At 40.4% G+C, this 27,111-nt stretch overlaps 1 protein-coding gene across 2 annotated transcripts in view; it reads left to right on the top strand.

The window, feature by feature from the left end:
* IL7R (interleukin 7 receptor) overlaps positions 1–27,111 on the top strand; it is a 776,271-nt gene that overhangs the window by 340,235 nt on the left and 408,925 nt on the right. For both annotated transcript variants that reach the window (XM_044069973.1, XM_044069970.1), the window contains exons 6-7: positions 7,805–7,907; positions 11,089–11,164. In XM_044069973.1, coding sequence (XP_043925908.1) covers positions 7,805–7,907; positions 11,089–11,164 — 179 coding nt within the window. The remainder of the gene's footprint in view (positions 1–7,804; positions 7,908–11,088; positions 11,165–27,111) is intronic.

Raw genomic sequence — 27,111 nt, 5'->3', positions numbered from 1 at the left:
AGTAGGGAATAAAAAAAACAATAAATTGTTTAAAATTATATTGTTTATGAGTTTGGTAAAATGCTATAACCAGTGTTCAAGACAGAGTTGTTTTGGTTCTTATATTGACTTATCTTTATAAATTAGAGGGTTTTTTTTGTCAATTTCTTCAAGGAAGGAAGTCACCAATGAAAAACTGAAAGATACTCCAGAAAAATGCAAAAAATATAGACCAAACTCATTAATAGATGCTTGACAAAATTTAGCCATGAAGCCATCTGCCTCAGGGAATTTATCTTTTTTAAGTGACTAGTACCACTAATGCACCTTACAAATGTGGAATGCTATAAATATGTTGAAACATTCATTTCTGCATCTGAGACAAGATGGAAAGTACTAGAGTTGTTTACATTGAATTATTATGTACATCAGTATAATACAAAGGCAATCATTCTGTAATCAGGACAAGATTAGCAATTAGTGAACTTTGTTATGCAGCTGACATATAACCTTTTTATATTAATTTTCTATACTACTCTACAAGAGTACAATCTTAGTAGCAAACTGTAATGTTTCATTTTAGCTACTTAAATCTGTTCTGCTTGTAATCATCGTTGTAAAGTTTTTAATTCGGCAACTTTATTTTTTCATAACTTTGCATTTACCTTAATTAGCACTTAGCAATTTGATAGTCAAGCTGCAGTACCTGAATTTTAATGGATTTGGTACTTATAGTATATGTTACAATCTCAGAACTTAGGATGCATATTGACTCATCAGTGGTACATAGAGATTCAATACATCATACCATAAAACCATTGAAAGTACTTGGACCTATTGAACTCAGTGATGTCAGAAAATAATAAAAACAATGGCCTTGATTCCAAAAGACAAAAGACTTGCTGTTAGTGTAAGTGACCATTTACACTGAGAGCAGGCTGAGAGCAGGTGTTTTGGAATCTGGTCCTTGTTTATGGAAAGGTCTGAAGTAAGTCATTTATACTGAGAGCAGGTCTTTTAGAAGCAGGACAGACTTATACTGAGAGCAACTCTTTTGGAATCTGCCCCAGTGCTCTTACAGGAAGTGCAAACCTTCCCTGAACCCCTTCAACACTTCTGCAGTGTGTGTGTGTGTGTGTGTGTGTGTGTGTGTGTGTGTGTGTGTGTGTGTGTGTATGTGTGTGTTTTTGTATATATATATATATATATATATATATATATATATATATATATAGTTTACTATCATTTGTGCAAACTGCATTCTATCTGTATGTTGCTGAAAATCAGAATGTCGTGCACAAAATGAAAAGTGTATGGGATATTCAAAGTCTCTTATGTGAATGCAGTAGTGCATTCGCATAAGTGTGTTTGACTATATGTACGGATATCGTGGTACAGTGGGGACTGGAAATTCATCCATATCCCCACTGCTGTGCAATCTCAGAGTTGGAATATACTAGTAGCAGGGGGTGTGGGGCGCGCAACAAATGTGTATGTTGTATAGGAGTTTGATTTACATCAGCTCCTATATGGCTATCATGTGATGTTTTTGGTGACAATGTCCACTCAAATGTGTTGATCATTTGGGTCAACATTGTGTAGGAGTGGAGAGTTGGGTTTCAGTATTTATTTTAGTTACTGTGAACCCTCAAAAGTTTTGCCTTCACAATAATGATAGTAAATACACATACACACACACACACACACACACACACACACACACACACACACACACACACACACACACACGTGCACGCGTGTGTGTACACGTGCACACATCTATATATCTATCTATGCAAATGCCCACACATACATACATACATAATTCTTTCAGATTTTGCAAACCAGCTTCACACACTAGGTCATCAGTCCTTTTAGAAGGATTATATGAATGATTGAGAAATAATTTAGGAAAAATTTAGTCACAGAACTGTGGAAATGTCCCTTCTACTCACCAGCATATTTAATATAATTTTTAACATCCAGAAGACTTACTGTTATGATAGGATATAGTGACATGACTGATGCTACATATATCAGCAGTAATTTGATAAGTATGGAGTTTGTTAACCAAGTGCCAGGCTGTTGGACTGATCCATGTGTGTAAGTGTGGAAGGGAATTGTAATGTGTGATAGAATTTTAGTGGACACGTCAGTCTATTGACAGCCATTTCATCGACTGCCGAGAGATTGCAAAAATTATGCTGAAATACCTTTTCGGCAATTCACAAAAACATTTAGCCAAGACCACCTGCACCCTCCAGTGTTGTGGGGCCAAGCCTTCCACATACAACAAAATTATATGTACTACTCAGAGGTTGTACAACAGTGGAGAAAAGGGAAATCTCCACTGTCACTGAAAAGTGTTAAGAAACAGCCCATACACACCAAAATTATATGTACTACTCAGAGATTGTACAACAGTGGAGAAAAAAGAAATCTCCACTGTCACTGAAATGTGTTAAGAAACAACATACTCCCAATTTTCAGTCACACTACCACCTTTAGAACCAGTATAGCTCATGGATGCCATACATAAATCCTCACTAGAATATGGCAAGCATTTAGTTGTGCAGGTGAGGGGACTGTTATGCCTGGCCCTAGTCTTTTCAGCTAGGTAAGTAGGCATTGTCCATATATGAGTAGCTGCTGTCCATTGTCTGTGGGTGGTATGCTAACCCAACACAGACTGATGCAGCTCTGCTATAACAGATATCCATGCTATGGAGTAGGTTTATGCAAGTGCACTGAGTTTCTACTTGTTAGTTTTGGTTTCTCACTTCATGAATATTGATAACAAAAGATTACAATGTTGTGAAAATAGGAAATTGCACAATTGTATGAAGGCACTTTCTAGGAGAGATTTCAATGTTTGCATCAGTACATGCAATATTGCTGTAAGATGTGCTAATACGGATTTCAACATATTGAGCCAATAATATTTAAAGAATCATTTAATTTAGTGAATTTAGCTTTGAAACATTGATATTTATACTTTTTTTGCTAATGTTTACAATAAAACATTTCTTTCAAAACACCTGAAGTCATTTTTCTTATCTAATCTACTGTTATTTTTTATAACAAAGCTATGCCTTTTCAATTTTTTTTTTCATAAGACTAATAAGAGGAAAATATCCTAAACATTGTGGTAAAAAAAAAATATATATATATATATATATATATATATATATATATATATATATATATATGGTTTACTATTAAAAAATTGAAAATTAAAATTAAAATGTAACTAAAAATCAAAATGTTGTTCATAGGTTCATAGGTTCATAGGTTCATACTAGGCTATCTGCCCGAGGGCATTTACAAGCCTAGCCCATAGTTTTGTGGCTTACGCCACCCCTTTAGTATGGGGAACTATACCCATTATTTTGCTGTGCCTCTGTTGAGCAGTGACACTGAGGTAATCCCTGGGGTATATCTGCGATCTCCCATCCATTGGTCAAGATTTCTCTTGAACAAGGCCAGCGAGGTGCTCTGCCTCACATATACCGGGATTTTATTCCACAGCATAGGGAGTCTTTGGGTGATGAATCTATCCCTCCAGCACGCCCTATTAATAGCCGTGTCGAGGTTTAAGTCTCCGCCCTTGTGGCTCTGATGGATCTAGATTTTTGAGGTGAAGCATATTCATCAAATCTGGGTTTGACATGGCCTTGTATGTTAGGCAAAGGTCACCTCTGAGGCGACTGAATAGAGCTGGAGTTCTTTCAGTCGGGCAGCATAGGACAGATGTTTGAGACCCTTTATCCTTTTGGTGAGGAACTTTTGTGGCCTCTCCAGCTGCTGCAAGTGTCGGGTCAGATACATTCGAATGGGGCATTGTACTCAATCATTGGTCTGATGAGTGATGAGTATAGGGAGACTATGACCTCCCGTGATCTAGATGAGAATCCTTCATGATAAGGTGGGCAATGTAGAAGGTCTTCCTAACTACTTTAGCTACATGGGTGTCGAATGACAGACTGCTATCAACCTGGGTCCCCAGGTCCCTGATAACTTCTTCTGTACTCAGTGGATTGCCACCTATTTGGTAGCTAGGGGTAACCTTGTTTTTCCCGAAGGGTATGACTATGCATTTTTGGCATTTAACTTTAGGCCATGGCTCTGGCACCAGTTATCCGTTTCTGTGAGACCCTTCTGAAGGATATCTGTGTCAGATGTGTTTTCTACTATGGCCCAGTTTGCAGTCATCTGCAAACTTTGTCAGCCATAACCCTCCTGTGTTTGCTTGTACTTCGAAAAGTAGATGCCAAACAAGAGTGGGCCCAGGACTGAGCCCTGTGGTACACCACTTGTGACAGGCTTTGAGTCTGACATGGCGCCAGCAACTCTGACCCTGTGGGTTCTGTCACTCAGCCAGTTTGCAACCCATCTTGTGATGTATGGGTTAACATTTAAGCTGATGAGTTTTTCAATGATACCCGAGTGGGGTATTGTATCAAAGGCCTTCGCCAGATCGAGGTAGGCTGTATGGACTGCCTTTCCCTCATCAATGGCTTTGGTGACTGTTTCAAAAAGTCAACCAAGTTTAAAAGGCATGATCTGCCTTTGACAAAGCCAAACTGGGATGGATCCAAAGTCTGCAAATTCCCTATGTCTTTATTTATGAGGTCCATTATGATCCTCTCCATGGCTTTGCAGATAAGGCTTGTCAAGCTAATGGGCGGTAATTTCCAGGGTCGGTGGAGGCACCGCCTTTGTGAAGTGGGACCACAGTTGCAGTGCGCCACCCCTGATCCAGAGGTAAGACTATGATTAAACAGCTGTCCTAGCTGTGGGTTTAATTCCTCGTTGAGTTCGTGGAGCACACAGCCGACACCATCAGGTCCCATGGATGCTGTGTTTTTGCTTTGGAGAGAGCAGTTCTCACTTGGGCGTTGGAGATGTTTGGGGGCTGCAATCGCTTGGTATAGATATCTCTCCTTTGGGGAGGGGAGTTTGCACTGAACCTGTCAGCCAGTATGTTGGCAATGTCTGTAGGATCAGTAATCTTCACATCATTTTGAACTAGTTCTGAGCATATCTGGGAGTTTCCTCCCAGGTTTCTAACATAGCTAAAGAAGGCCTTATGATTGTCTTTTGAGTCTTTAGCTATTTTTCTCTCAAAATTTGCTTTGGATGATTTTATGAGAGCTCTTAGTTTTTTACTTATAGTGATCAAGGGTGTCTTACCTTTTAAGGATTTTGCTCTATCTTGTAGTAGCTTCCTCCTTTTGTTGTAGAGTTTGTTTATGGCTGGGGTCCACCAGAGTGGACGCTTGCCTTTGGTACAAAGAGTCTTTATTTTGCTTGGGATTGCCTTATCCATGCAGTCCTGCAGGTGCTGGTAGAAGGCATTTGTAAGTGATTCAGCGGCTTGAGTACTGTTTTCCGTCGGCTCGGGCCTTAAAGGAGACCACACTAGTCTTTAGAAGTGTGAAGTCGGCTTCGAAGTTCTTTACTGTGGTCTTTTTATTTCAGGTGGGGTGGGATGAGGACCTCCAGCGAGATTAGTTTGTGATCTGATCTCACCAGTGAGGGGTATACTTCGGTGTTGAACATTGTGCTCCCATGTTCGTGATGATGAGATCAAGTATGTTTTCTCCTCTTGTGGGATGGTGACTAGTTGTTCCATGGCATTTGAGTTTATGAATTCCAGGAACTTTGGGCTAGGGTGTTTGGGCTTGAGTAGTGTTCCCAGTCTATATTAGTGTAATTGAAGTCACCTAGTATGATGGTGTTTGGTGATACATTTATCCCCTCTAGTGTTTTCAGGAAGGCCATGTGAGGTTCCTGAGTTTGTGAGGGTGGCCTGTAACATGCTACAATTTGCAGAGCAGTCTTGCCTATGGTTAATTGCACCTGGATGGTCTCCGATGCATCGACCAGTCTTGAGGTGTGGGTGTCTTTGATGAATATGGATACCCCCTCCTTTCTTGGTATTGTCCGGATTTTGGGGCCGGAACGCATGATAAGAGGTAAACCCTGATAGTGCTGGGGTGCTCTCAGGAGCCTTGAACCAGGTTTCTGTCACTGCACAGACATCGATGTTCTCCATACTGAGAAGGGCCTCGAAAGTGCATTTTGAGATTTAGACTTCTGGCATTGAGCAGCATTACCCTTAGTTTTTCCTTTTTGTGTTCTAGGGTGGTAGGTTTAGAATTTGAGCCTTGCCTAAAAAGGCACTATGGGGTGGCAAGAGCCTTGCCAATATCCGAATCCCAGGGTGACAGGTGCAAGCCGCCCTTGAAGCAGCGTGGCTTGTCCAGCATGTCATCCCAGGCAGACAGACATTGATCCCCTTTGAATGACACCAGAGTTTAAGCCAATTGTTAAAGCTGATCATCTTATCTCTGTATTGTGGCATCATTCTTGGTGAAGGTAGGATACTGCTCAAGGTCAGGGTCATACCTGCCTGGGCTACATAATCAGAGCCCTCAATGTCTCTTTTCATGTAGTCCAAGGAGGTACATCTCAGGTCGCTTACACCAGCGTGGACAATGACTGAGTCATATTTGTACCTGCTGTTGAGAGACCTGAGTGCTTATGTGGCGATTCTAGCGCCCGACAGGCAGCTTACTGTGACCTTCTCCTTACTCAGTCTGGTGAGCGGGACGTCAGTGTGTCTGACTATGGAGTCACCAATGACTAGTGTGTCTGGCATTGTGTTTGGCCTTAAGGGCTGTGACTGTTTGACACTCTGACTGTGAGGTCTATGTGTTGCAGGTGTTGTGTTCTGAGGTGGTGGTTGTTTGGGTGTCTGCTTTGTGGCCTGCTTTGTCTTTTGGCTTTTCCCGGTAAGGGGTCGCCACAGCAGAACTCTGGTCCGCTAATGATTGGCAGTAGATTTTTACAAAACGCCGAGGTGCCAGCTCAACGCCCAACCTTCAACGAAGGCACGCCCATTTACGCACGCATGTCTTTTGAATGCTACCCAACCACGGGGAGGACATGCAGATTCCACACAGAAGGTACTCCCAAGCCCAGCCGAGAATCGAACGGGAGAACCTCTTGCTGTGAGGAAACAACACTACTGCCGTACCACCGTGGCATCCACTAAAAATCAAAATGTAATGCCGAAAATTTGTAACACCAGTTTAGAATGTGGTTGTTGCCAAAAATGTCAAATTCGACATTTTACAGCAATTGCCCAATATGCCTTCCTTGCCCTGAAGTCCCATACTCCTGCAACGAACATCCTGTTTTTGCAGGGAGGCAGGCCCCCTGCACCCCCACACCCTGCTAACTATGTATTCCAACTCCAAGATTGCACTACAGTGAGGAAAAGGATGAATTTCCCTGACTGCACTGTACCGCGATCTTTGTACAGTTCTTTGCATTTATATTAGTGACTGCACAGTGCATTCGGTAATATAAGCATTTGAACATTGATACTGCAAACATATGAAACATTCAAACATCTGTAGGTCAAAAATAAAAGCAGTACTTTACAGTTTTTTGCAAATTCTTTAAGCAGGCAGTTCTTAGAGCGATGTCTTTTGTTTTATTTTGTTTTATTTTTCTCTCTCACTATAAATTTCATATTTGTTATTACTGAATGAAATAATGCTAATACAAATTAATGTTAGGCATCAGAATCTTTGTTTTGCATTATGAAATATTTGGAAAAGGATTGTCTTATGTCTCATGGCTTGTAACATGAATCATTTATTTAGGTGAGATGGGTCAATAATTAAATAAATTTATTAAGAAATAAGTAATTGCTTAAACACAAACATTAGCAAATGAATAAATAAATAAAGCATTAATGTGGTTAATACAGATTCAAAAATGTTTGTAATTTCTTATTTTATGCCTTTATCAGGTAACTATATTTGGAATGATGCACTGCTACCTGTCAGTGTTTCTACTAGTGCCTGCGTCATTTTTGTTATTATTATTCTGATCTACATTTACTGGGACAATAGGTAAGCATTGTTTGCATGCATTGCATTTACAATCATTAACACTAGATTGATCTACATTTACTAGGACAATAGGTAAGCATTGTTTGCATGCATTGCATTTACAATCATTAACACTAGATTGATCTACATTTACTGGGACAATAGGTAAGCATTGTTTGCATGCATTGCATTTACAATCATTAACACTAGATTGATCTACATTTACTGGGACAATAGGTAAGCATTGTTTGCATGCATTGCATTTACAATCATTAACACTAGATTGATCTACATTTACTGGGACAATAGGTAAGCATTGTTTGCATGCATTGCATTTACAGTCATTAACACTAGATAATTATGTTTACATTACTTTTGCATAGAAGTAGAGATAAATTTATTTTGAATTTAAGGCAAAAAATACAACAGATTTACTGTTATGACTCAAAGTAAACAAGGGTTTATTTTAGTCATCAATTATGTACAATATGCCTAATATCCTATCATGCAAAAATATAGCACTATCAATTTTAGACTTTCCATGTATTACGTTCTTCTGCCCTGTAGTCTATTTTTAGGGAAACACAAGGTGGTATTCATACTGATTAAGGATTATTTGGCCAAGACAGCAGAAAACTCCCCTTATCTATTTTTTCAGTAGGTGTTATGAAATATTTATATCCATTTAGCTATCACCAACTGTCTTTATTCAGCATCACAGAATCAATGACTATGGAAACCGTGGATGATCCAGAGTACATCAATGTATTGCATATTTGTTTAGTAACTTTATAGGAATTTATTTCTATATTTTGTACATCAATAGCAAGGCTGCCCTGCAGAGACATCCTTGTGGTAAATGTTTGACTTGTAAGAATACAGGAAGTTTTTTTTTTTTTTTGCATCCAACTGCAGGTGCTGGTTCTAATTTTAAAGACTTCTGTACCTAATTTATTACATGCTTTATTGTATTTATTTTATTTGAGTTTTTTAACCAAGAGTTATTCCAAGCACATTTTGCATTTATGATTCAGGCCACAGTGGAAAAGATAAAAACATAAGAAGTACATTAAGGTCACCAACGATCATGTCATATCCCATTTTGAAGCATTCTTCTAACATAGCAGTAAATAAGCTCCCCACAATATTTGTTTGATTCGGTGACCTATAAAATAGATCTGTACTCCATTTGCCTTGCCTTTAAAGATGGTAGCCACAATTATTTCAAAGTCTTTGCTAACAAAGGTAGAAATGACTGAAATCGTAAATGGAGAGATACAGAAACTCCACCTCTCCTTTTGTGGCTACAATAATTGTAATGCCCTTTGTACCCAGGAAGACATTGCGGTTTGTTTGGGTCCCTGCACCATGTTTCAATAACTATGATGGTAATGTAAACTCCATCACCTAACCCAGCTTCTAATTCTTAACTTTGTTATTACAACTGAGTATAGAAATAAAATTCATAAGATACTTAATAAAGATGTTGAATTTTTTTCTTCAAGTATTATTTCTTACATTTTTCCTTCAGTTAAAAAGGCCCATGGAGTCCACCCTTCAAGTATAAGATATAGAAAGCCATAATAGCATATTGAACTTTGACAGGTCTTTTTTTCAAATTAGTAAATAAATATACAAAATGCATTATATAATAAGCTTTAATTCTCTTATACCATGTAACCTCTAAGGTTAAACAACCAAGGTGCACTAACTGACATTGTTTATACCTGCATTCAAGATGACAGCAGGGGAGGAAGCATTCCAAAAAAAATAGTTACCTATTCACATTAGGAATGAAAAACATTCACAACATTTAGCTTAAAAATAGCTGAACACCAGGAAGAATATAAGCATGATTCCTACAGACAATATGGTTGGAAAATATATTCCTCATTATTTACAGATGATTGCAAGGGTATATCTCCATGAGTGAGTTATATATGACCAAGTATCGTTACCCATTATCATCACCTTCATCAGTCCCCTTTTTCACATTTTTCACATGGGATCAGGGTGCTTCTGCTTTGATGGCTTCTTCTTTTCTCTGATGTCCTTATTTCTGCATCTGTCACAAAAGTGTACAACATACTATCCATCTCAGGCACTTCATCTCCGTCACCTCAATTTTTTTCAACTGCTCTTCCTTCATCATCTAGGGTTCTGTACCATACAGAAGCACTAGTCACACCTCTTTTTTGTGGACCATAGTTTTTAACTTCTTTGGCATTCTGCTGTCACACACTACCCCTGACACTTTATGCCAGCTGACTGAAGCACCTCTGATTCTAGCATTGCCCTCTTCATTTAGACTTGTCTTCTCCCCAACCACACCACCCAAATACTCCTAAAGGTTGTTAATCTGCTTCATTATTTTCCCCTCTATGTCAACATTAACTTTCATCTGATTCCTCCAAGTTGATGCCATGACCAGTGTCTTGTTTTGTATTCAGCTTCATCCTATGTGCCTTCAGTTTTGCATTCCCATCCCCTATCATTTCCTGAAGGTTTTGTTCAGTCTGCTTGTATCACCATAACAAGTGCATACAACAACTTTGTTAATCTGACCTCACTGAACTGTTTGTTAATGTAGTCCATCATCAGTATGAACAGGAGTGGGCAAAGTGAGTCCAAGCATTCATAGCCTGCTGTAATTCTAATGATGTTTCTAGAACTTTGAAGCATCACAGTACTGCCCAATTCAGTTTTCTTGGGATGAAAAGACTGTTCAAATCAGCGTATATATGAAAAGTATATTACTATTAATTGTCACTTGTATTGTACTTTCTATGCTTCATGTCTTGAAGCACTACTGACAGCCATATCACAGCTGATATCCTGTTATTTATGTCAGCACATATGGTGTATTGTTTGAAATGCACGTTTTTGTAAATAATTCGAATTATATACACTTTATATAAGAACTATCTTTGTTAAACACAATTTTCAAATGTTTTTGTATGTGTGCCTTGTAGAGCTCAAGTTGTGTCTGAAACGGTTCCATGAACTGGCTCAGTTACCCTATTAATAAACAATTCAAACTAAAAACAAATAAATATGTATAAGTTTAAAAATCTATGTGATATGCTTATATTAACATTAATGCTAGCACATTTTAATCAATTTTATACACACATTTTCTGTTTATTATGCATGAAAATTTAGAGTGTATCTAGAGATTTCAACAGAGCTTTTTGCATTTCAGAATCAAGCCCTGCATTTGGCCTAATATTCCCACTCCTAAAGGCACTCTGGAGCAGTTGTATAGGAAACCAATAAAGGTATGTACACTCAGACCTTTACTAACAGCCACCTGTCTTTTGTGTTCTTTTTCTGTCTTTCTCTCTCTTCTTCCTTCACGATGTTTCCTTAAATGTGGAGTTGAGCAGTAAGGGAAAATGCACAGTGTATATGTATATGCATGTGTTTGTGAATTAATATTTAATAATTTCACTCCTGAAGTTGGTCAAAACATTGAGTTTGGTAACTACACCAGGAGTGATGAGAATATTAAAAAATACATAGTCCTGGAGGGATGTACACATTATACAATTGCTTATTTCTAATCATAATATTTATTTTTAATGCACTTTAGATAAGTTTATGTCAGTCTCACAAAAGAAACTTTTGTCAAGACTAACATCATCAACTTCTATTTATTGTTGGCACATTTTTTGGACTTCTGATATAAACTAACAAAATATGTGAGCTTTTAATGCAGTGGAATCTCTCTCTGCAAACTACACATCCACATAACTTATTATATACTAACTCCAAAACTGTACAACAATGTGGAGAAGTATCAATGGATCTTACACTAACACACACACACACGCACACACGCACACACGCACACACACACACACACACACACACACACACACACACACACACGCACACACACGCACACACACACACACACACGCACACACACACACACACACACTAATTTCATAATCAAAAACATATAAGCTTCACTCTTTTAACTGAAGATGAAGGAGGATTGAGGTTATTACAACCAGTTCTTTATTCTGTTTCTTTAAACTTGTATAGAGTATTGAAGTGGGTAAAGGAAGAGAATAAAAAAAATAATTGCGAAAATGTTTAAATATAAGTAGGAAAATGGGGGGAAAAGGAGAATAAGAAAAATAGATAAAGATTATATAAATGAAGAAATTTAAATTTTGCAAGAAAAATGCTAACATGGAAATGAAAATTGATGGTATAGAGAAGGATAGAAGGTAGATAGATAGAAGATAGAAAACGCATTGGCCAGACATGTGGCCCAAAACCATGGCCATTCTTTTACATTTAGAGTGATTGACCAAGTTGAATTTGACATCAGGGGTGGCCCATCAGGTTTAAAACTAGAAGAAAAGGAACCAATGTGGCAGCTCAAGACTAGGGCATACGTGGTACCAGGGTTGAATGTTTTATGTTCCTTGGCATCTATATTAAAACTAAGGAGCCTGAAATGTTGATGGCATTTAGAATTAAATTCTAGCATATTTATTGTGCATGGTTAAGCTCCAACAAATGGTTATGGAAATTTTTGCAATAATTTTATATTAATTCATTTAAAATTTGTTTAAATTAAAAGTAGAACTAATATGGTTAAACAGTGACATTTTATACACATTTTTATACATTTTTTTATATTATAGGTAGTTTTAGTTGGTTAAAATTTCGAATGTGTTATTGAATGAAGGTTAGGTATTGTGTTTTACAAGTGTATACTCATATATATAACATAAAAAATGGGAATTGTATCATGTGATTTGAAAGCATGTGGGGTGTTTTGAACATGTGACTACTACTGAGCCTTTTAAATGTGGCTATTATTTGTTTTGCATTGTCTGATGAAGCTGAGTACATGGAGGCTTGACGAAAGCGCTTACCGGAAGAACAAGAATTTTAAAAAAGATAACCTGATTGTCTCCCTAATTTTTTTCTCTTCAGTGCTTCATTTATTTTTTTGTTTTTATATATGTTTAGCCAAAGTAGAGCTACCTGCCATTTTAGCCTATAGACAGTTTATTCTCCTACTCTGTCCTCCATTACAAGCCAAGAAGAGGGTATTTTATTCTCAGCCCTCTAAAACAGATTTTTCTTGTCAATGATTTATGACTTCATAGTTTACCTTAGCTTTTTCATATCTGCCTCTTTTGCTGATTAAAAGCTTTTGTCTTTGAATACACTATCTGCTGTGGCTATTATTAAGACCAGAAGAATCTGTGTTGCAAGCCTTGATTTGGGAAGAGCATGACATGGTATTTCATAAATATGTGAGTTGAAAGTCATTGTTCCACAATCTATAAGGCATGTGCACAGAAAATGCAAGGTAAGATGCATTTCTGAGTTTGTAGGCAAATACACAATGTGAATGCAGAATTTTTGTGCTACTGTGCACCAAGCAGATACCTGCTGCTCAGTACTTGTAAATGAGCTTCACACCCTGAATGATAGTGCTAATGTTTCAGAAATGGTCGAACAGCATATTCTTTCTAGCAGAAGAGAATCCACTTTGTTTGTATGAAAGAGTAGCTTGCAACTCTGGCATTACTACTCTTGTACAGATAAAATGAGACTCTCTTCCATTATGTGACCATTTTAAGTCTAGTGCTCTTATTTCAGGAGGAACAGCAACACTTCAGTGGATTATGTGCACCTTGTTTGTTGCATGGACTTCATACTTGACATCTTCAGATTGAACTGCAAATTAAGTCTAGCAGTAATGGTTTGCAATGCATACAGCTATCCCTTCCATGGACCGTTGTGTAGCTGTCCTGCTAAATGTGACTCTTGTGAGTACACATGGACCATGCTATGAAGAGTAACCAATACTGCTTTTTCTTTGCCATTAGTATTACACTATAACCTAACAGAGCACTTCCTGTTTTGACTCAGCAGATTATTCATACTTCTGCCTCACGTTTGCTGAAGTTTTACAACGTGCTCAAGAAAAAAGAAGTTATGTCTTACCATAATGTTCCATCTGTGTTGTAGATCTTTATTCATTCATTACTGATAGAACTTCGGTTCCATCCTCGGAACCGACACAGCCGTTTCCAAGCTCAAGCCAGCCAAAAACGCTCAGCTAAGACCTACCCATAATGCCCCTCTCACAGTCTCTTCAGATCGAGTTTGCCTGCCCCTATATTATAGAGATAGCAAGAGAGGCAGTAGGAGGCTCTGTCTGAGCAAATACCTTAACCAGGAGTTCTTAGGTCCACCAGGAGTCCAGGCAGGGGAAAGGAGGGCGGGAAGTAATGAATGAATAAAGATCTACAACACAGATGGAATGTTATGGTAAGACATAATTTCTTTATCTGATGTTGTAAATCTTTATTCATTCCGTACTGATAGGACCGAGCCCCTAGCTACTATAGTCCTGGATGGCCCTAAGGAAGGATATTCCTGAGCACCATAGAACCAAAGGATGCTCGTCCCCTGGAGGCCAAATCCAATTTGTAATGAGTGATAAAGGTATGAGGTCTTGCACAAGTGGCTGCTGCGCATATATCATCCATAGAGGCTCTGGAATGGAAAACTACAGAAGTAGCCATCGATCTAGTAGAATGAGCCTTATTCTGGAAAGTTAGGATAGTTTATTCTGATGGTAAATGAAGGTAATGACATTTTTAAGCCAGGAGGATAGAGTTATTTTGGAGACATGTTTACCCAATCTGGGTCCTGCAAAGGCCACAAACAACTGATCCATTTTCCTGAATAATTTAGTCCTGTCCAAATAAAAACGAAGCTACCTATGAACATCAAGGGTGTGCAAAAGATACTCCCCTCTGTTGGAATGCTGAGGGAAGAAAACCAGCAGGTCAATAGATTGGTTAATTGAAAATCCAGAAATGACCTTGGGCAAGAAGGAAGGATCAGTATGAAGGGACACTCTATCACTGTGGAAGCTCAAGTAAGGTCTCGTGACACTCAAGGCCTGTAACACAGATATTCTTCTCGCTGAGGTAATTGCTACTAGAAGTAGAGTCTTCCATGATAAAAATTTTATATCACATGAGTCAGAAGGCTCAAAAGGAGGGCTTGTTAATGACTGAAGTACCAAAGTCAAGTCCCAGGGTTCTATGGGTGGCTTGACAGGAGGTTTAACATGTAATACTCCTTTCAAAAAGGTTTTGCACAGACGGTGTGACATAACTGAAGAATTATCAAATCCATTATGAAAATTTGCGATAGCTCCTAAATGCACAGTGATTGTCAATGCTGAAGCTCCTGCATGTAGAAGAGTAGTCAGGTATTATAGGATCTTTTGAATAGGCATAGAGAAAGGGTCTATGTTCTGATCTTTGGCCCAAGTTGAGAACCTAGTCCATTTACTAGAATACATTTTTTGTGGGAGGTTTGTGTGAAGCCAGAAGAATCTCGCAGACAGGGGATGAGATATCAGGCAGCCTGGCAATCATTGGAAGTGGAGGAGCCAAGCTGTGAGCTTGAGGCTGTGGAGATTGGGGTGAATCAATCCCTGAAGATGAGACAGCAGACCTTGAGATTGATCCAGGATCCACGGGCTGTGAATCAGATGAGGCCATAGGAAAGGAAACCAGACTTGATGGGGCCAATAAGGGGCAATGAGGATCACTTTGCTTCCCAACCTTAGAGCTTTCTGGAGGAATTTCAGGATGAGGGGAAATGGGGGAAAGGCATGCAGTAGAACCGGAGGCCAATCTTCTGTTAGAGCATCCCTCTGTGACTCCCCCTGAGGGGGGATCAGGGCAAAATAGCTTCTGCATTTGTTGTTTAAAGGGGAAGCAAACAGATTGCAGCAAGACGTGCCCCATTGGTGAAAGATCCAATCCACTATTACAGGATTGGGGGACCTCTGATGAGGCATCAGGATGTTCCTGCTCAGATTGTCCAGAATAAGGTTGGAGCTCCTGGGAATGTGCATTGCTATAAGAAAGCAATTGGAAGCTATCACCCAGTGCCAAATCTTCATGGCTTCCTGACACAGGGGGTAAGACCTGGTTCTGCCTTGTTTGTTGATACACCAGATGACTGACATGTTGTCCGATTGAATTGCTATAGTCCTGGAAGGGAGGGATGTATGGAGCGCTTGCAATTCTAAGAGAACTGCCCTCAGTTCCAGGACATTTATGTGTAAATTGGCCTCCATGGGGGACCAGGTGCCTTGGACCATCTTTCCCTGGAAATGCCCCCCCCCCCCAACAGGGAAGTGTCCATGGTCACCATTGCCCTGGGCTGGGGGAGACAGAATGGTTGACACCAAAGATTCGATTTTGGCTTCATCCACCACAGCATTTCTCTCTTGCAAAGGTTTGTAAGGCATATCATGTGGTCGAGTGGGTTGGTTACGATCGACTATTGTGAAGAAAAGAGCCACTGTAATATTCTTATGTGCACCTCACCAGTGATACTAGGATAATGGCAGCTGCCATGGAGCCTAAGAGTTGCCGTACAAGACGTGCTGGTACAAAGGTCTGTGGAAGGAGGGCTTGGATCTGGTGTCTTATTTTCAAAAGCCTGTGAGGAGAGAGGGAAGCTTGACAGGATGTTGTTTTGAAGACCACTCCAATGAATTCCAGTATTTTTGTTGGGAACATTTGAGATTTGCCCTTGTTGATCTTAATCCCCAAGCGGAGAGCGAGGCCTTGAGTGTAAGAGAGGCTGCGGGTAAGAAGATTCCTGGTCGAGGCAGTAAGAAGCCAATCGTCTAGATATGGAAACACCTGGAATCCTTGTAGTCAAAGATGAGCTACTACAGCTGCCATACATTTGGTGAACACTCGGGGGGGCTGTCGAGAGACTGAATGGGAGTACCCTGAACTGGTAGTGATCAGATCCCAGCTGGAAGAGGAAAAAACTCCAGGAGTGCTGATCCATCTTTATGTGGTAATACGCGTCCTGGAGATGTATAGAGCACATCCAGTAGTCCTTCCCTAGAAAGGGGAGAATGGACTGTATCGTGACCATGCGGAATTTTTGAGGTTTTATAAATTTGTTCAATAGGCTGAAATCCAGGATTGGTCTCCAGTCCCCTGTCTTTTGTGGCACTAAAAAAAACCTCGAGTAAAACCCGGATTCTCTCTGGTCTGGTGGGACTGGTTGGATGACTCTTTTTCTTAGCAGCTTTTCTATTTCTAAGGGTGCTACCTCCCTCTGACTGGGTGGCACATCGTGGAATCAGTTGACAGGTCTGGGAGTTAAACTGAATGGTATCTGGTAGCCTCTGTATATTATTCTCTGAACCCAAACATCAGTAGTAATAAATTGCCAGGCTGGTAGGTGCAGAGAAAAATGACCCCGACTGCTCCTGAAGAAAGCAATTGGGCTGCTGCTCAGGAGCGCTGGTAGGGTCGGCCAGAGAAGGAATCTCTAGTGCCCTGGTTACTTGGAACCCCTCTTCCCCGAAAGGGGTGTCTTCCAGATGAGTTGTCCCCTCTGCCCCAGGGGGATTGCTCATGAGTGTCACAAAAAGATCCTTGGGATTTCTTGCACCACAATTTCCCTCCCCTCTGGTTTCTGGAGTAGGACCTCTGGGGGTGGAAAAACGTATGCCCACAGCAGACAAGGTCTTTCCATCTTTCTCAGTTTGTGCTAGTATGTCTCGTACTTTGGGACCAAAAAGTGCAGATTCATCGACAGGCAAGTTTGCGAAGGAAGATTTAAAGGGGTCTGCAAAATCACAAAAAAACGCATCCAACATGACATTGCATGACAATGCCTAATGCGGCAGCTTGAGCTGCCCCCTCGGTGGTGTGAGATATCAAAAACATCGAGGAGTTTGAGACAGATTCAAGGGTAGCTAGCTGTGAGGTGACAGTGTCATGCACCAAATCAGGCAGTACCCCCACCAAAGAGGTAGACATTTCAGAAATTAGGTCTCTTTAGAAGTGAAGTGTGCCAGATAGTTGAGCAACCAAATGGCAAAGGTCACTGAAGCATAGGTTTTCTTCCCTAGTCTATCCATGGCCTGAGACTCCCTGTTCAGAGGAAGGACAGTGGAACTATCTTCTGCCAGTTCCCTCTTGGTGGTCACCACCACGACCATGGAATTAACCGTCAACTGCTTGGACCAGTTGGGCTGGTCTTCAGGGGTGGATAAAATTTTGTTTGGCCTCCGGGGGATGAGGTTCTACATTGTCCAGGGGCTTCCAGGCATGCTGCACAATCAGCTTTATAAGCTCATCTGCAGGTGGGGTCACCCAGGAAGTAGATGGCCGGGCACAGAAGGCCTGCAAGAACACCAATCCCTCAGAAGAAGGGTTAGAGGACTTCTGGTCTCCCCTCTACTTGAGGAGTTCGAGAATGTCTCTAAATGAGATGTCATTTGGGGGAGACCATGGGGACCCTTCTCCCTCATTGCAATCGGTGTCCTCAGTGATAGATTCTTCAGGGGAATCAAGGTGCTTCCTCTTGCACTGTTTCTTCTGGGGTGGCTCCCCAGTGGGACCTTGTGAGGAGGACTCCAGAGAAAGGGTTCCCTTCAAAGGGAGGTCTTGTGGCTCCCGTGCCCAGGATCCCAGATTAGGTGGTTAGGACAGCTGCATGCTAGAGGGGGGTTCTGGTGTCAATGCCATTGGTGCTGACTGCAAGCCTGTAGAGGCAAGGACCCTCTCCATCACCTGGGAAGCAGGCCTGTCCGAGGAGGGATGGGAGCCCAGAACTGAGAAGGACAACCTCGGAACCGGGGTCATACCCTGCCCTGAGGAGCCCGCCTCCAGGTGAGGAGCTCTGAGAGGACTGGAAGCTGTCAGAGCCATGGACATAGACAGCGCCAGCGAAAAAATAAGTGCTGGACTAGGTACCAATGGGCCGACAGGCCAAACACTGGTTTGAGAGTGTACTGGTTCGAGCGGAGCTGATGCAGCAAGGGAGGTCACTGCCAACTGGGGAAACTCTGCAGTCAGAGCTGAGACAGTATGCACTGGGGTGGTCATCAGTACCGAGATCTCAGGGGCCTGGGTAGAGGCCAGAGGAGGATAAACAGGCGAGTATGCTGTGAAGGGTTCCAAGCCAAAGAGAATGGAAGGTCTAGCCAGGGTGGGCAATCCCCTAGCTGCCAGAAGCTGGTCCACAACCCACACTACATCTTGTTCTGAAAGGCTCCTGGTGGATCTATAGGAGGCTGCTGAAGGAGAGTAAGGTCTTTCAAGATAGGGGTTAAACTGGTGCCACAAAAAAGGGTCGTAATTTGGAGAGTATCTGGTTCTTGGGAGAAATTCAACCTTAGGAACTGTGGTCATAGTCTGTGGAGCCAAAAAAGCTACCAGCACCATGGCCAGGGATGGTGCCAAAGCGGGTATGGTCATCAAAGCCAGTGTTGGGACCAAGGACGGCACCGAAGATGATGTTGCTGAAGCTGGAACCAAAATAGGAGTCAACATCAGAGACGGCACCAAGGGGGAAGACACAGGGCCTGGTGCCAAAGTGGTCTGCACCAAGGGTGCCAAAGAAGTTCGGTGCCGACTCAGTTCCATAACTGTCGTGATGTAGGAACTGAGTGACTCCATTTTTCCTTGTGATTCTTGGTTTTAGGAGGTGGTGAGACCTCCGACCCAAAGAGAGCCTCCAAAAAAGGCGTTTTGACTAAACATTTCAAAATTAACTTGTTTTTACACTCTGCTAGAGTGAGATTACTAAAACTAGAACAGCAGTTCTGAGAACAGAACCAAAGTCCTATCAGTAAGGAATGAATAAAGATTTACAACATCAGATTCTTAGTTATAGCAACCACTCACTGGCATCTTTGTGATGACTAGTAAAACTGTGTTATGTGTGTTTTAGGTGTCATCTTGTTCACATAGTAGCAATGTTAATAACCAACAAAGCTTAACTTCTGTCATCAAGCTGGTCACTTTCATTTATCACAGCACCTTGCTAACAGGCAAGTATTTCTTCATCATCTGCTCCACAAGTTATTTAATATCAAAGTGGAGTTTTAAATACCTTTCTTAAGTCCCAAAGTGTTGGATGCACCACTGATGACACTAATGGAGAGACATGAGAGTTCCCTATCAGAGGTTTAGGAACTGATCATGTCAGACTTAAAACTTGTTGTTATATCTTTAAAATATATTTAGAGGAGAATTTAACCCCTGCATTCCCATTTCTGGGGGGTGTACATCAATCGCCCTGCTACTTATTTATCCCTGTAACTTGGAAGTGGAAGAATGCTCTGAGGTACCTCATCTTCAGACTTAGGATATATCCTGCTACACTTTCACTTACAGTTCTGCTATTCTGATTTTCAGCAGGTATACAGGTAAGGAGAAGCAGTGTCTCCAACAACAACCTGTGGTCCACTGGCTGCCATTCCACAGTTCTCAGTGTAAGTCGCTACCACTCTCCATAGTGCCCATTTAACAAATCCCAGGTTTGTCCTACTCAAATAAGTTACAGCTTGAGGCTAGGCTGAGAGGACTGCCACCAGCCAGTGACTACAAGTCACTACAAAACACCTGAAATTTGATAAGGCTCATTTTAACATCATTGTGCAACAGATTCCAGGTCTACCAGACCATCTTTGAAGAAGGATCTGATAGGGAAGTGTGATTATAGTACGGCTAGCAAATAAAATGAGTGAGGAGAAGATAAATGTATTCCCAAGTACCTCCCCCTTAGATAGTACATGATGCCTCAACAGGCTAACAGCTCCAAGGCCTGAACAAAGGGGAAACAATCAAATCCAGATCAAATACCAGAGTATAGAGGTCAGCTAAGAGACCCAGCAATCCAACATGACCACCTAAAAAGCTCCTTAATGAAAACGCCTTTACTTTCCCCATAAATATATTTAGAATGCCTCTGATCCTTGTTATTTATTTCTGTGGTATGAAAGTCAGTATCAAAGGACTATGGCTGACCATGTCTGCTGACGATTGAAAACCGTGTATTGTTGTCAAATACCTTACTGATACTCAAAATCTCCAGTGAGTGCTAGACCATACAAATGTTTGGTGTGCTAATATGGACCTACTCTCAGCACAAAGAAATACATTGTATTTTTCTTTATTAAATCTACAATAACACTGCTTACAGTATAGATAACATTCCTATTAAATGTGACATGGTAATCAGGGACTTGGGTATGTATATTGATAACAGACTCTCCTTTGACATCACATCTCTGTGTGGGTTAGAAAATTCTTCTAACATGCACAGCTTTTCCTTTGTGGCATCTTGTTAAGGTCCAAAGAAATTATAGTCCCACTTTATTCATCTCTTATAGGCCCAGCTTTGAAAACAATGTACCCTACACATGTATTTCACTGAGCACTTAAATCAGCTTGACAGAACTCAACATTTCCTTATTAAAAAGGTGACAGTACTCTTACCTAATCTGATAGACTAAGACTGTGTCCCTCTCTTCAGTGGGTTACTGACTCCTGATGTTGATCTCTGTTTAGCCAACCATGTTGTGAATAGCCCAGCACTCTTTGAACTCCTTCATTAAATAGAACCAGTGGTAAAGTAAACATCCATTCTAAAGCCCTAGACCTACATTACCACATCAGCAGCACATCATGGCATGACAGATATGAGGGTAGATTGTCTGGACTTTATGAAGAGAGACAAGGATGAGCTCTCAGACTATGTGTCACAGGCTGGTATGGACCTAGCATTGTGCAGCATTTATCTTCACCTATGATGATGTCACAAAATAAACAGAAAGTAATTGACTTGAAGTATGGTGTCATTTGAAGAGGCATAATATTTTAAGCCAGGGAGGACCTGGCTGACAGACCATGCTGCTTTGCCAGAGATGGTCTGCACCTGTCCCCCCTGGGATTGTGACTATTGGCTAAAACCTTTTCCACAATTATACTGCCTTTTTAGGCATCACCAACCAGATAAACCTTCCAACATAGCTGTACCAAACCAAGAAAATCTGAATGCTACTGTTCAATGCCAGGAATCTGAACAAGAAACTCCACTCCCTGCAGGCCTTCCTCTCCTTGGAGAATGGTGATTTCTGTGCAGTCACTGAGTCACAGCAGTTTAAAGTTTAGGAGAGCAACACAGCAGTGCAGGGCTACAGTGTCTTCTACACATTTAGACCATCTACTGTACAGGAAGGTACAAAAGATTGAGCTGTCAGTATATACATTAAAAATGAACACACCTCACAGCTGGCCCATTAGCATGATGGACTTGAGCTTTTCCACTTCAGAATTACCATAAATAAAGTCCCATACCATATCCTTGGAAGCTCTAGCCCCCCCCCCCACACACACACACACACACACACACCCTCAGTGACCAAGGAAAACCATAACACTTACTTAAAGGCACCCAACTCGCTCAGCATCCAAAACAACACTGTATTCATTGGCATCTTCGATTAGCCCAGTCTAAACCAGGAATCATAAATGACTCACAACATACAGGCCCAGAGATTCCTAGACTTTGTAAATACAAACACCCTGGACCAGCTAGTTGATAAACCCACTAGGGGCTCAAAATCCTTGACCTGGTCCTCACAAACATGACAGAATGCTGCAATTCCCCCACCCCATGTAATCTCCTTGGTAATCAGGTCAGAACATAAAGCTGACTCCTTTGAGGTATATATAAAACCAGGGATGTCTGAAACCCTAGAACTTTAAAGAATATTTCCAAGGAAAACCTCCTTCTACAAGTGACACCCTAAATACATTTCAAGTCCACCCAGTCATGAGAATACTGTTGGATATGCAGAAATGTTCACAGAAACCCTGTATAACCATATTCACAGCTGTAAAGAAACTGCTGTACCTACCCAAATAGGATGGCACAGAAAACAAACTGCCTAGTGAAATTCCAACTTTAATAGGCTATACAACAAAACAAAGAAACTCACGGCAAAAAACTAAGATGGAAATACTAAGTAAGACAAAAGCCCCCTCATCAGCCTAAACAAGCAACTCAAGGGATTAATAAAGTCCACAAAAGCTAAATTTGAAGTACAAAATATCCATCCAGATCAAGGACAACTGCAAGGCTTTCTTCAACTTTGTCTGATATCTCAAAGTTAATAAACAGCAATGTCCCAAAATTATAAATGGTGCGACCTACATGGAAACAGAAGATATAGCTAATCTCCTGGCTGACAAATTTAGCTCAAACTTTACCCTCCTCTCCTCCCACCTCGGATATTCCTCAAGAAATTCTGACATCCATCTCATCCCAAGTCATCACTGAAGACCAGTTCCTCTCCAAGGCCAAGAACATTCCATCAGTGGGTCCTGATAATATACTAGGATGTCTCCTTAACAGCATAAAACATGAGTTATTGTTCCCACAAGAATCTCTATTCAACCACAACCTTCCAAACAGGCTTCATACATATTGAATATAGGTTAGCTATGGTTATACCACTGCACAAGGGTGGCCCATCCATGGACCTAGGAAATTATTGACACAGCTTGATGAGCTTGCTGGGCAAGGCTATGCAGAGGATAATCATTAATATCATAAATGATGACATAGGTATCCTACAAACACTGGACCCTAGTCAATTAAGGTTTGTCGAGGGCAGATCTTGCCTGCCAAACCTGGTGGACTTCTTTGAGAAGATTATGAAAGTGATGGATTAGGGCAAATCAGTACATACTATGTACCTTGATTTGGACAAGGCATTTGACACAATACTCCACTCAGGTATCATAACAAACTCACTGAATTTGGTATTAACCCATATGTTACCTGCTGGAAAGCCAGGTGGCTCACTGACAGGACCCACGAGGTTAGAATAGGGGAATGTACCTCCACTAATGCAGGTAGAAGGTAATAAATTTAGTTCTGCAGTTCCTCTTCAAATCAAGTTCATGGATCCATGCCAAGATGTCACACATGGTTTTGTACTTAGCATCCCACACCTTCTTTACCCTTGATCTACTTGACTCAGTTAAAAAATCTGCATGCATGCCCCATAAGAGATCATATATTTTAAAATCTTAGCTCTAAAGGCAGGGAACAGCATTTAAAAAAAACATAACCCACAGGTGGCAGAGTTATTCTGTCCCTCACCCATGCTAACAAAATGTTGCCACTCTTGACTTCCTGATCATATCATCTGAAAGTGGAAGAAAGGTTAACTGCAGAGGTGAGCAACTATTTGTCAAGTCTGCACTCACATAATCTGATCTTTATGAGACCAAATTCCATAAAGAGAGGAATACTGAGCCTTTGTCACAACAGAACTCCAATTGGAAACATTTCCATCTACCTCACCCACCCCTAAGGCTTTATGTAGTCCTGTTGGGAGCAGTGACACTCCTCTCTGAAAGTTTTGGTTACCATTTATAACACTGAAGCTCCATGCCTTTTCAGATCTGGTTTAATTTCTGCACGTTTTTTGGGTTTCTAATACCATGACTGGAATGGATCCCATTCCTAAGTCAAAGTATGGTTATAGTTCATGAAATTAGTATTGTTTCAGTCTTTGATGTTAGCTAAATGTGCTCTTTGCAGTACCTGCATTGTGCCCAGAACTGACTCCTTCTGCAACTCATATGGAGTTACATGTATTGGTAGCCTATCTAAATATGATTGTAGATTATTTTTTTATGAGACACATATTGTTCCTACTGCTATTTGAACTGTCTGGTAATCCTTCTTCAACACTGCCCTCATTTCTGCCTGCAAATCCTGGTATTTGATGAGTTTCTATCTCCCTGTATGTAAGACACTGTAATCACTGGATGTAGCAATTTCAATGATCAATGCTACTTTTGTTTTTCATGGACTACTGTATCTGGTTTTCTCACATCTATTTTTTCAACTGTTGGTAATTGGTGATCCTATGTGATATAAACTTCATAATTTTCTATAATGCTGTGTGGATAATATTAATGCTTCTCATCTACTTCAATATTGTAATGTTTGCATAATCCCCAATGCAACAGTCTTACCACATTGTTATGCCTTTCAGTATACAGGCCCTCTGCCATTAGTGTATCGCACCCAGCAACAAGATGTGCGACTATTTCTAATTCTGTTTTACAATACATGCATTTGTCTGTTTCTCTGACATGTTCAATGGATTTTGTAAACCAACATGTGCAAAGTTCACTATCCTGGGCCACCAATATTAATCTTTCATCTTTTGGGTTAAATTCACCTTTCTTTAACCATTCCTACATCAGATCTTAATTGACATGAGGTTGTTCCAGGAGTTTTCTGTATTGGTAACTATATTTTTACCTTTTCCACATTCTTGCCTTCTCATCTGATCCTTCACCTTATATTCTTTCTCTTGTTTTTTGCACTTTCAGTTTTTCTGCCTGATTTTTGTCAATTTCTGGTTTGATTTCCATTCCCACTCAACACCAATATGCTTCTGCTAAATTAAGCAGGGAAGTCATCTTAGACTTGCTTGGATCTTGTGAGGTTAGAAGATATGTACGCAGTCCTACGAGTGTAGATCTATATATGTAATAAATTTTGGGGAGGCCCTTACCGCCTTCAGAATGGGGAATATATGATCTTGGTATAACACTGATTTTTATAAATAATTTGGTAAGTGTGAAGCATCTTTCTTGTTTTCCTGTCCAGCTGATCCAATGCTTTTTGGGGCCAGCCAGCCACCCCAAAACTGTAAGTTAGCACATGAAGAACAAACTGGTTTATAGTTTGGACTTTGTTCTTAGATGTTAGGGCTCTTTTCAGATCCCTGTATGGATTATCTAATAATGTATCAGATATTACCCCCATCTTCTGGTGATATACATAGCTTCTCATCATAATCAAGGAGAAACATTTCAAAAATCTTGTTGGCATCTGTCAATGTTCCCTTAGAGAGTGAAAAAAATTCCATCTTCAAAATAAAATGGCCCAAAAATGGTGCCTCTCTTTTTTACCAACAGTGAAAGAGAAATAACTCCAACTAACTTGACCAAATATGGTAAATTTAGCATGCTCAGCATCTTAGAAATATACTTCCTGCATCAAAACTGCATTGATTCTCCTAGGCATGAAATGTGCAATTTATATTCCACAAGACAAAAGAATGAATAACCTGCATAAATATTTCCTACAGAATAATCTTACTATGATATATGCTGTATATTTGAGTTGCATCATTAAACCTATGTTTACAGGAGCCAGAATCCTATGCCTTACTAATGTAGTAATGTACCTTTACCCTCAACTAAACTGCAAACAAAATATATACAACCAGAGGACCTCCTATAGCCTGTCACTATCAAAACATTTGAAAACACAACATGGAAAACAGTAACTATGGGGGAAAAGCAAGAAAAAATGACCACTGACTGATTCCCCAGCTCTGCTTCACCTTCACTATTTCCAAATGATTATACAAAATAACAGCATTCACCTTACCTGCCAATATTTAATGTTAAGTAACTGAAAAGTATAATCAGTAATAGTCACCTTCTCCAAAACATTTTGCCAAATAACCTGCTATAGTTTTTTTGAACAGAGCACAATGTAATGACAGAAGATCACTACAGAATACCAAAATTCCAAAATCCCGAAATTCTGAATCCTGAGGACCAGAATCTTGAGATTGCGGAATCTCGAACGTAATGAATGAGGATTGCCATGCAGTGTAGAACGGGAACTTTGCCATTCACTCCACTGTAGTGCAATCTCGGAGTTGGTATATTTAAGTTGCAGGGGGTGGAGGGTACAGGGGTGCAAGCCCCCCTGCATACACATTAGAATAGCTTGTATTATGTTTTAATTTTTTTTTTTTTTTTAAGTTTCGAGATTTCCCAATCTCGAGATTCTGGTCCTCGGGATTCAAAGTCTCGGGATTGTGGAATTTTGGTATTCCGTACTGATTCCAAGGAAAGATAACGTGAGCGGTGTTCAGACCTCAGCTAAAAGTCTCCCTCGTCATGCAGAGATAAGACATGAAGTTAACCTACAGATAATGAACCCTGGTTAAACTAGACTACTAGTGAGGTGCAAACAATCTGTTCAGTTTAAAACAATCTAATGCTTCTAGAGTATTTGAACTTCTACTTTTCATAATGCAGTCACACCTCTCATTCACTCACAAGCAATGCTACATGCTGAAAACAGCTCAGAAAATTGATCACATATACAGACAGAAATAAAGAACACAGCTAAAAGGAATACCCTAGGGATTCTCTTTTATTTGTCTTTATTAAGAGTAATAGGTAGTTGGCCCTGTCATATAGAAAAGTAACATCCCCCACAGTAACATCTTCATAAGAAACTAAAAGATGGACAGGGAAGAAAAACATGATTGTCATACGTGTCCCCC

The sequence above is a fragment of the Protopterus annectens genome, chromosome 1.part0 (genome assembly GCF_019279795.1).
Source record: "Protopterus annectens isolate FY-2018-M chromosome 1.part0, PAN1.0, whole genome shotgun sequence".
Classification (NCBI taxonomy): Eukaryota; Metazoa; Chordata; order Ceratodontiformes; family Protopteridae; genus Protopterus; species Protopterus annectens.
Note: the sequence above shows the minus strand (reverse complement) of the source record. Positions and strands in the feature narration are given on the sequence as shown.